The sequence below is a fragment of the Seriola lalandi genome, unplaced genomic scaffold (assembly GCF_002814215.2).
Source record: "Seriola lalandi dorsalis isolate HSWRI2012SDOR001 ecotype SW California unplaced genomic scaffold, Sedor1 jcf7180002054594, whole genome shotgun sequence".
Classification (NCBI taxonomy): domain Eukaryota; kingdom Metazoa; phylum Chordata; class Actinopteri; order Carangiformes; family Carangidae; genus Seriola; species Seriola lalandi.
Genome location: NW_019525147.1, coordinates 970 through 10,999, shown reverse-complemented (window position 1 = coordinate 10,999; position 10,030 = coordinate 970). Strand labels below are relative to the sequence as shown.

Here is a 10,030-nt window from a genome sequence, read left to right as displayed (position 1 = left end):
TGGGTCGTTGTTGTTGTCAGTGTTGAGATGTTTGTTGGGTCGTTGTTGGGTTGTTGTTGGGTTGTTGTTGGGTTGTTGTTGTCAGTGTTGAGGTGTTTGTTGGGTTGTTGTTGGGTCGTTGTCGCCGTCAGTGTTTGTGAGGTGTGTGTGTCACGTACTGAGAAGATGGTCTCCAGCTCTTCCTTGTCGATCTTCCCGTTGCCGTCCTGGTCGAACAGTTTGAAGTACCACTTGAGTTTCTGGTTGATCTCTCCTTTCAGCAGAAGACTGATGGCAGCGATGTACTCCACAAAGTCGATGTATCCGTCCTGCAGACAGAGAGGAGGAGCCACGCTGAGGCCGAGACCACCAGGAGCCGCTGCACAAAACACCTTAACTTTTCTACTCAAGTTTCATTTCTCCTCAGCTGAGGGAGTTACTTGTGTTGCACAGAAGCTCTTAAAAGGTTTCCTTAGTTAAGGAGAAAAGTTAAGTAATTTACAGCGGTAAAATTCTCCTGTTTCTATGGGAACTGTTGATTTGCTGCCATTAGCCTGTGGGAACACAGCGACATTAAAGGAGTGCACTGAGGTCTCATCCTCCTGTTGGTTAGTTCAGACAGAGGCAGAGGGACCTTTAGTTTTTTCCCTTTGGTCACTAAGGTCTTTCGTGCAACGGATTAACTGGCCTTAAGTGATTCCTTAAGTATAAGACAGGTATAAGGAGAAAACGTTAAATACTTAAGTGAGCAACCTTAAGGAGAAGACTTAAGGTGTTTCTCTGAGGGTCCTCACTGAATTCTACAAAGTTCAGGCCTGATTTAAATCTGTTGGTTAGAATTCAAGCTAGAATAAAGAGAAACATCTGGAGAGAAACATCTATCACATCTGGTCAGTCAGTGCCGAATGTTTAATCAGATTCATGGTATTTTTTATTTTTTTATTTTTTTACAGATTCCTGATTTCAACGATCCTTCAAACCACTCAGAGTTTGTTCTGTCCGTCGACCTGAAGGTAAAAACAGATCGTTTCTAAATCAGCTCTGATGTTAACGAACCTCCGATCAGACCTTTGACCTCTCTCACTCATTGGCAGAAAACAGCAGCAGCTCGTCACGTTCGGAGAGTCCACACTGAATCAGGTAAACCTCAGAGCGACAGCTGCTGACAACATCTGTATTTCATCACAGTCGCACACAGTTAAAACAAACTGTCAGATGAACGAAGCCAAACACTGAACCAGCGTCTGACTGTGGTTGTGTCCTCAGCAGGGACTCGTCTCTGATCAGCTGATGTCAGTTCAACAGTCTTTCAGTTCAGCCTCTGTATGGAGCCGCTGTAACATCTGGACCAGGTGCTCCAGGTGTTTCAAACAGCTGCAGGCTCTGGACCTGGATTCTTTGTGACTGTGTTCAGAGCTGAATCAGTGGATAAGTCCACTGATCACTGAGGTCCAGCTCTAACTCTGACGTCCACACTGTGTGACTGTGGCTCATTGTTCTGTACCAGCTGCCTCCATCATCATCATCATCATCATCATCATCATCATCATCATCATCATCATCAGATCTCTGCTGCTCGTCAGAAACACAGCATCTTCTCATGCACCTGAATACCTGAAGATTAGGGATGTAGAGAGTCCTAACATACACACAGTGAAGGTCAGAGCTGTGTCTGCGATAAAAACCACAGAAGAAGAAGAAGAAGAAGATATTCACTGTATATGTATATTTTCTACAGGAGGATCAGACCTGACACCAACAGTCATCCAATCAGACCACAGCAACAGTCCAGGGCCGGACTGAGGCTTTGGAAACCTGGTGAGCTGCCTCAGGCCCCAGGGGCCCCCAGGAGCCGCAAGGAGCCCCCACCACAACAATTCAGTAAACCAACTTTATTTGTGTTGTGTGTATCTTGGAGACATGGGTGGAGATACGAGGTTTCACCTGACAGGGACCAAACTCAAGTCCTGTGATTGATTTACTGATTTACTTTGCTTGATAAATCTGTATCAGTATCATCAGGTCATGGATAGTAACTAAGTATGTGTGTGTGTGTGTGTGTGTGTGTCTGTGTGTGTGTGTGTGTGTGTGTGTGTGTGAGTGAGTGAAACGCACCCCGTCCATGTCGAAGGTGAAGAACACCTGGTCCACGTAGCTGTTGGCGTCCTCGTTCATGCCCTTCAGGCCGAGGATGGCCTTCAGCTCGAACAGCGTGATGAGGCCTGACGGAGACTCGCGCATGAACTTGTTGTACCAGTGGTGCATGTCCTCGGCCAGGATATCGTCCAGGTTCGAGCCGTGGTTCCCCATGGGTGCGGTCCGGGGAGTGCACCGAGGTGAAGACGGACAAAACCTCAAGAAGGAGGAAAGGACGGAGGCGGCTCCTCGATGGATGGACGCCTGATGACAATAAAACCTTGGTAAACGCGTCTACGGTCCTCGTCTTCGACCCTCAGAACAATTAAATATCTGTGGCGCCGGCGGTGATGCCAACAGGCTTCAGCAGCAGGAGCGTCGCACCTGCCGACACCCAGGCTGCAGTGACTCTGCAGCAGAGAGCAAACCTCAGGACTCTAACCCTCTTAGGTCCCTGAGGAAGAATCAAGGACGCTTCCAAAATAACTCCCTAATGAGATCAGGCCGGAGGCGGGAGACGCCAGAGGCCGGGCCAAGAGGCTTTACCTGCCCAGGCCAGCTGAAGGAGACGGGCCTGGAAAGCAGGATGGTTATATAACAGACTCACCTGGGTGCCCCGGGTCAAAGGAGAGGTTCCTCCATGAGACGCCCACACAGGACGTTTCCCCTGGGGGAGGAGCCTGATGGAGCGGTAAGGACCTTCAACAGAGAGGATGAAGGTTTCAGGTAAAACAGACTGTGATGCTTCAGTGTGAAAGAGCTGAGTACAGTCACTGAACAGCTACACACACCTGTTCACACACCTGTTCACACACCTGTACACACACCTGTTCACACACCTGTACACACACCTGTTCACACACCTGCTCACACACCTGTTCACACACCAGCACACACACCTGTTCACACACCTGCTCACACACCTGCACACACACCTGCTCACACACCTGTTCACACGCCTATACACACACCTGTTCACACGCCTGTTCACACACCTGTTCACACGCCTGCTCACACGCCTATACACACACCTGTACACACACCTGTACACACACCTGTTCACGCACCTGTACACATACCTGTACACACACCTGTTCACACGCCTGCTCACACGCCTGTACACACGCCTGTTCACACGCCTGTACACACACCTGTACACACACCTGTTCACACACCTGTACACACACCTGTACACACACCTGTACACACACCTGTACATGTGTGATGGTGAATCATCTGAACACAGCTGGATGAACAGCTGATGTTTTTATATCACCTGTGTGGAGTCGAGTCACACGGTGTGTTTTCATTGGCTGAGAGCCGTCATCTCTCTGTGCTGACAGTAAAACATTTCATCTCAGTGTCTGTGACCTTTGACCTGGTGAAGTGCGCTGGGGTCAATAACAGTCTGTAATAGGCTCAGAGCTACTGGTCGTGATCCAGTTAAACCCAGAATGACAACTTCAGAGGATTCTGGGAATCTGAGAATTATCTGTCGTCTTTTGTTTCACAATCTCACACCAACAACAGCAACAAACAAACAGGAGACCAGGAGCTGGATCAGTATCATGGATGGGTCACTGTACAGGACTACCAGGTCCAGACCCGGGACCCCAAGACCAGAACCTCTGTAAGAATTGTTAGCTTTTCTTGTTGGAAAGTCAAAAAGACAGGAAACAACCACGAGACACAAAACTACCGCAGAGAGACACTAAAGTACAGCTGCGACCTGCCTTGGTTTTACTTTAGTGATGAAAAATGTATTTATGGACACTGAACCCGGGACCATTTATTATGCATGAAAGGCAAGTGGCAGGAAGTTCATTCTTTTCCATATGATCATAAAAGTAATGTTTGAAAATACCAAAGTAAAAGGTCTGTGATCAGAAGTGAGTCCAGACCTGGTGATTCAGGGTGAGTCCTGCAGTCAGAGCCAGGACTGAGCTTCACTCAGAGACAGTCAGCAGCTTTTATTAAACTCTGATTCATGATTCACAGAGTGATGAAGTTTCCATCGTCCCGCTGCTGATCTGAGGCCAGTTTAATGAGCCACTGTGTTTTTATACTTTCAGTATCTTTTGATTATTTGAAAACACGGACGTCTCTGTGGAGGCAGAACGACCTCTGGACAGGTAGAAACTGTGAACAGAACCTGGCGCTGGTTTCCAGAGCGACGGGCTCCCGCTGTTGATCTGTGTTATTTGTAGCAGCAGTGACACTGGATGTGAGTGTATCAGAGGATCACACAGATTATCCAGACTTAGACGTGAACACAGCGAGCAGCGGCAGCAGCCAGGTTTCCTCCTCTCGCTGCTTTTCCAGGTATCGGCCCTCAGTGGATTTACAGGAACCTGTCGCGACCTGCCAGCTGTGGAAATCATAGAGCTGCGGGGGGAGTTCAAAGGTCGCGAGCCTCTCCACTGTCCTGTCCATTAAAGGCACAAAAAGCCCCAAAAAATAACTTAAAAAAAAAAGAAAATCATTGAAATTTGTCTTCTGGGGTAAAACATGGCTGCCATCTTGGAAAATGGCAGCCAGTTTGAAATTGAAAGTGGCTAATGAGATTTTTCAGAGGGATAAATTTACCAACTGCTGCTTGTTTCCACACTTGATGATTACAGTGATCTGCTGGGGGTCGTCATCAGGGGCCGACACACTTTAAACACCTGATTAATTCACAGAAGCTCACACACACTGTGTATTTGATACTTTAATGCAGGACTTTAGCCTGTAATGGAGTATTTTCATAGTATTTGATATTTTCAGTGTCAGGGGGGGCGGGACATTAAAGAGCAGACAAACAGTAATTTAGCAAAAATATGCATTTTAATTTCTGTTTCAGACTTGAAGGCACAAGGAGAATTTACAGGTTCTTCACCTGCTGAAACAATAAAAGCTCCGCGGTTGGTTTTGAAATGAATCTTTGGAAACCGGCTCCAGGTTTTCCCTCTGACCAGGAAATAAACTCTGTACCTGTACACACCAGGATTTATCCTCCACTGAGCCACTGGAGGATCAGCAGGACCCGGGTCAGGGTGGAACCAGGACCGGACTCACACAACAACATGACTCTGGGTCACACTGTGAAGCTCTAAAAGCTTCAGTGCTTTAAATAAACACAGAGACACCAAATCACACAGCTTCATCTTCATCATCATCATCATCATCATCATCATCATCATCATCATCATCATCAGTCACAGCTGTGAAGGCACCAAACAGAAAGAAAACATCAGAATTAAAAACGTCACATTAAGTTCTTACAAAAGGAAAAGTCCAGTGTTCTGTTCGGTCAATTCTGTTGATGTTTCAAATTAAAAGCCAAAGGAAACAGAAGGCCCTCTTGAGGGCTTTTAATGTGAAACATGTTGAGTTTCATTGACGCTGTTCATGTGGGAATCACTGCGCTCTTCTCTTCTTCTCTGCTCTCTGTGTTCGTCGCTCCTTCACTCACATCTTCCGCCTGGTTTTCTCCAGAGTGTTTCTCCTCCTCCTCCTTTCCTCCTGATGAAGATCTGTCTCCCTCCTCTCCTCCCATGGGTCCGTTCTCTCCCTCCTTCCTCTTCTCGTCCTCCTCTCTGGACTCAGTCTCGTGCTGATCTTCTCCAGGACACGTTGAAGCGTCGGTTTTGTCGTCCTTCATCTCGTCAGTTGTTCCTTCCTTCTTGAAAACTTCTCCTGCTGCTTCCTCCTTCTCTCCTCCTCCTCCTCCTGCTGTTGCTTTGTCTGCTACGTCATTGGTGACGCCGACCTCGTCTCCGCTGCTGGACTTCCTGTGGCGGCGGGATGGAGGGCGTCGCCGGAGAGAGTGACGAGCTCGGCTCTGGAGAAGGACCAATCAGAGCAGACGCAGACAAGTGAGGTTAATTAGTATAACTGTTGGCAGATACTACAATTTACAGATGTCCCCTAAATGCCTCACATGCAGGAAATGGTTAACACTAGCTACAGCACACATCATCACTAATATTACATGTAAGAAGAAAGTTAATTTTCCTCAGAGACTTTTAACATACGAGCTCAGGTATCTACAGGCAGTTGGACATGGGTCACTGAACGCATCACATATAATGGACCAATGAAAACACTGGATTTGACCTGATGGAGAACAGTAGCCCTTTAAACCTCTGTCTGACCTTGTTCATGCTCAACAGGATGGACCCCTCCGCCAGCGTGGGAGGGTCTTCAAAGGAGGCGGGGCCTTCCTCTTCAGTTACCGGAGAGGCAGTGACCGGGCTGGTGGGGGTCACTGTGGATGAGGTGGTTACCGCGGTTACTGGGGCAGAGCTGGGGGAGGCTGGGGGGAAGGCGGGAGGCAGCAGCCTAAAGCCGGGGCTCTTTGGAGAGGGGATAGGACCTGAAGGGGAGAGAGAGAGGGAGGCCTACAGAGAGAGAGAGAGAGAGAGAGAGAGAGTGATGTCATAGTGACGTCAGAGTGATGTCAGTGAAGTCAGAGTGATGTCAGAGTGATGTCAAAGTGATGTCAGATGTCTGCTGCAGTTCTCTGTATCATCAGCAGAGGGCAGCAGAAACCACTTGGACTCACCTGAAGCTTCTCAATCAGAGCAGAGTTCCTCTTAGTTTTGGCAGGTAGAGGTGAGGTGACACCTGGAGACTGCTGACACACACACACACACATACACACACATACACACACAAACACATACACACACAAACACACACACACACACACACACACACACACACACACATAAACACTGGGTTATTTTACATGAAGTACCTACTCCAGGTAAACACAGGCTGATGTGTCCTTATGCCACCCCCCCCTCTCACTCTCTCTCTCACCTCCTGGTCGTCTCCATGTGTCTTGGGGAGCTGTAGGGAGCAAGGAGGTCGTCGTCTGACCGGTTTATCCTGGTAATATAAAATAAAGAAACCGTGATGGTTTGAAACCTTTTACATTTCAATAATATTTATATAGACTACATTAATTTCTAGATAAAAGTCATAGTATACTGAGGCATTAGAATCGCCAATTCACTTAATGTGCATATCTTTGGATTGATCCTTTATGCCTTACTATACTTTGACTTTTTATGCCTAACTGCCTTAAAACATAAAAAGTCAAAAAAATGTCATAGTATAGTAAAACATAAAAACTCATAGTAAGTAATAAAAAGGCATGAAAATTCATAAAAACTCATACTATAGTAAGACTTAAAAACATCATAGTATATTAAGTCATAAAAACGTCATAGTATAGTAAGACATAAAAAGTTATAATACAGTATATAGTATATGTATAGCATATAGTATAGTAATAGTACATAGTATAATAAGGCATCTCTCTCTTGTGTTTCTGTGTTTTTCCCCTGTCATGTCTCTGTGTATGTTTGTGGGCGTGGCTTCCCTCTCAGGGCTCCTGGCTCATCTCCATACCTGCGACTCATAACTTCATCAAGCCTCCAGTACAAACACCTGAGCTGACTCTCCACTCCTCGCCAGATTGTTTATTCTACATTATGGTAACTTGGTCTTGTCCACTTAAACTCCTGGGAAGATTCAACAGTGCTCAACTGTAGTTTTTATTTTTTATTTTTAGGTTTTGCTCTCAAGCCAAACCCAGCAAGTCTCTGGCTGTCACACCACCTCGCTAGAAGATCTTCGCACCTCGGCTCCAGCCACACCACCATCTGAAATCTGCATCTGCCTTCAACCCCCCTCTGCCAGACTGAAGCCCTCACCAGACACCAGCCTTCCCATTCCTCATTGTTGTTTTCATTAAAATCACTTTTCACCCCTCACCTCAGTCTGTGTCTGCTTTCGCTTCCAGGAAACTGACAAAAGTGTCAAAATAGGAAGTCATAAAAAAAAAGGCACAAAAGAAAATTCATGGTATAGTAAAGCATGAAACGTGCTAAAACTATCACAGTATAGTAACACATGAAAAGTCAGGAAAACAACATAGTCCAGTAAGGCATAATAAGTGAGTATAGTAAGGCATAAAAAGTCATAAAAACGTTAAAGGTATAAAAAGTCATAAAAACTTTAAAGGCATAAAAAGTCATAAAAACGTTAAATTATGGCATAAAAAGTCATGAAAACGTCATAGTATAGTAAGGCATAAAAAGTCATAAAAACGTTAAAGGTATAAAAAATCATAAAAACGTCATAGTATAGTAAGGCATAAAAAGTCATAAAAACATCTTAATATAGTATGGCATGAAAAGTCATAAAAACGTCATAGTATAGTATGGCATAAAAAGTCATAAAAACGTTAAAGGTATAAAAAATCATAAAATAATCAGAGTATAGTAAGACATAAAGAAACATAAAATCGTCATGGTATAGTAAGTCATGAAACGTCATCAAAACATCATAGTATAGTAAGGCATAAAAAGTCATAAAAACGTTAAAGGAATAAAAAGTCATAAAAACATCATACTATAGTAAGGCATAAAAAGTCATAAAAAATTTAAAGGTATAAAAAGTCATAAAAACATCATTGTATAGTAAGACATAAAAAAACATAAAAACGCCATAGTATAGTAAGTCATGAAACGTCATAAAAACATCATAGTATAGTAAGGCATAAAAAGTCATAAAAACGTCAGAATAGTAAGGCATAAAAAGTCATAAAAACGTTAAAGGCATAAAAAGTCATAAAAAGTCATAAAAACGTTAAATTATGGCATAAAAAGTCATAAAAACGTTAAAGGTATAAAAAATCATAAAAACGTCATAGTATAGTAAGGCATAAAAAGTCATAAAAACATCTTAGTATAGTAAGGCATGAAAAGTCATAAAAACTTCATAGTATAATAAGGCATAAAAAGTCATAAAAACGTCATAGTATAGTAAGGCATAAAAAGTCATAAAAACGTTAAAGGTCATAAAAACGTTAAAGGTATAAAAAATCATAAAATAATCAGAGTATAGTAAGACATAAAGAAACATAAAATCGTCATGGTATAGTAAGTCATGAAACGTCATCAAAACATCATAGTATAGTAAGTTATAAAAAGTCATAAAAACGTTAAAGGCATAAAAAGTCATAAAAACGTTCAATTATGGCATAAAAAGTAATAAAAACGTCATAGTATAGTAAGGCATAAAAAGTCATAAAAAATTTAAAGGTATAAAAAGTCATAAAAACATCATTGTATAGTAAGACATAAAAAAACATAAAAAAGCCATAGTATAGTAAGTCATGAAACGTCATAAAAACATCATAGTATAGTAAGGCATAAAAAGTCATAAAAACGTCAGTATAGTAAGGCATAAAAAGTCATAAAAACGTTAAAGGCATAAAAAGTCATAAAAACGTTAAAGGCATAAAAAGTCTTAAAAACGTTAAATTATGGAATAAAAAGTCATAAAAACGTCATAGTATAGTAAGGCATAAAAAGTCATAAAAACGTCATAGTATACTATGGCATGAAAAGTCATAAAAACTTCATAGTATAGTAAGGCATAAAAAGTCATAAAAACGTCATAGTATACTAAGGCATAAAAAGTCATAAAAACGTTAAAGGTATAAAAAATCATAAAATAATCAGAGTATAGTAAGACATAAAGAAACATAAAATCGTCATGGTATAGTAAGTCATGAAACGTCATAAAAACATCATAGTATAGTAAGGCATAAAAAGTCATAAAAACGTAAAAGGCATAAAAGGTCATAAAAACGTTAAATTATGGCATAAAAAGTCATAAAAACATCATAGTATAGTAAGGCATAAAAAAATCATAAAATCATCATAGTATAGTAAGGCATAAAAAAAGTCATAAAAATATCACAGTATAGTAAAGCATAAAAAGTCATAAAAACATCTTAGTATAGTATGGCATAAAAAGTCATAAAAACGTCATAGTATACTAAGGCATAAAAAGTCATAAAAACGTTAAAGGTATAAAAAATCATAAAATAATCAGAGTATAGTAAGACATAAAG

At 42.4% G+C, this 10,030-nt stretch overlaps 2 protein-coding genes across 2 annotated transcripts in view; both read right to left on the bottom strand.

The window, feature by feature from the left end:
• The window catches only part of LOC111664587 (guanylyl cyclase-activating protein 1-like), a 5,297-nt gene extending 3,008 nt beyond the window's left edge, over positions 1 to 2,289 (bottom strand). The window contains exons 1-2 of the mRNA XM_023419248.2: positions 2,095 to 2,289; positions 159 to 308 (exon numbers count right to left, since the gene is read on the bottom strand). Of these exons, the coding sequence (XP_023275016.1) occupies positions 159 to 308; positions 2,095 to 2,289 (345 nt within the window). The remainder of the gene's footprint in view (positions 1 to 158; positions 309 to 2,094) is intronic.
• Positions 2,290 to 4,812: 2,523 nt separating this feature from the next.
• Positions 4,813 to 7,029, bottom strand: LOC111664589 (uncharacterized; the record flags this gene model as incomplete). Its single annotated transcript, XM_023419249.2, has 4 exons — positions 4,813 to 5,938; positions 6,252 to 6,497; positions 6,662 to 6,730; positions 6,922 to 7,029. Coding segments are annotated over 4 exons (858 nt in total), but the record flags the coding sequence as incomplete, so codon positions are not given.
• Between the last annotated feature and the right edge of the window lie 3,001 nt (positions 7,030 to 10,030).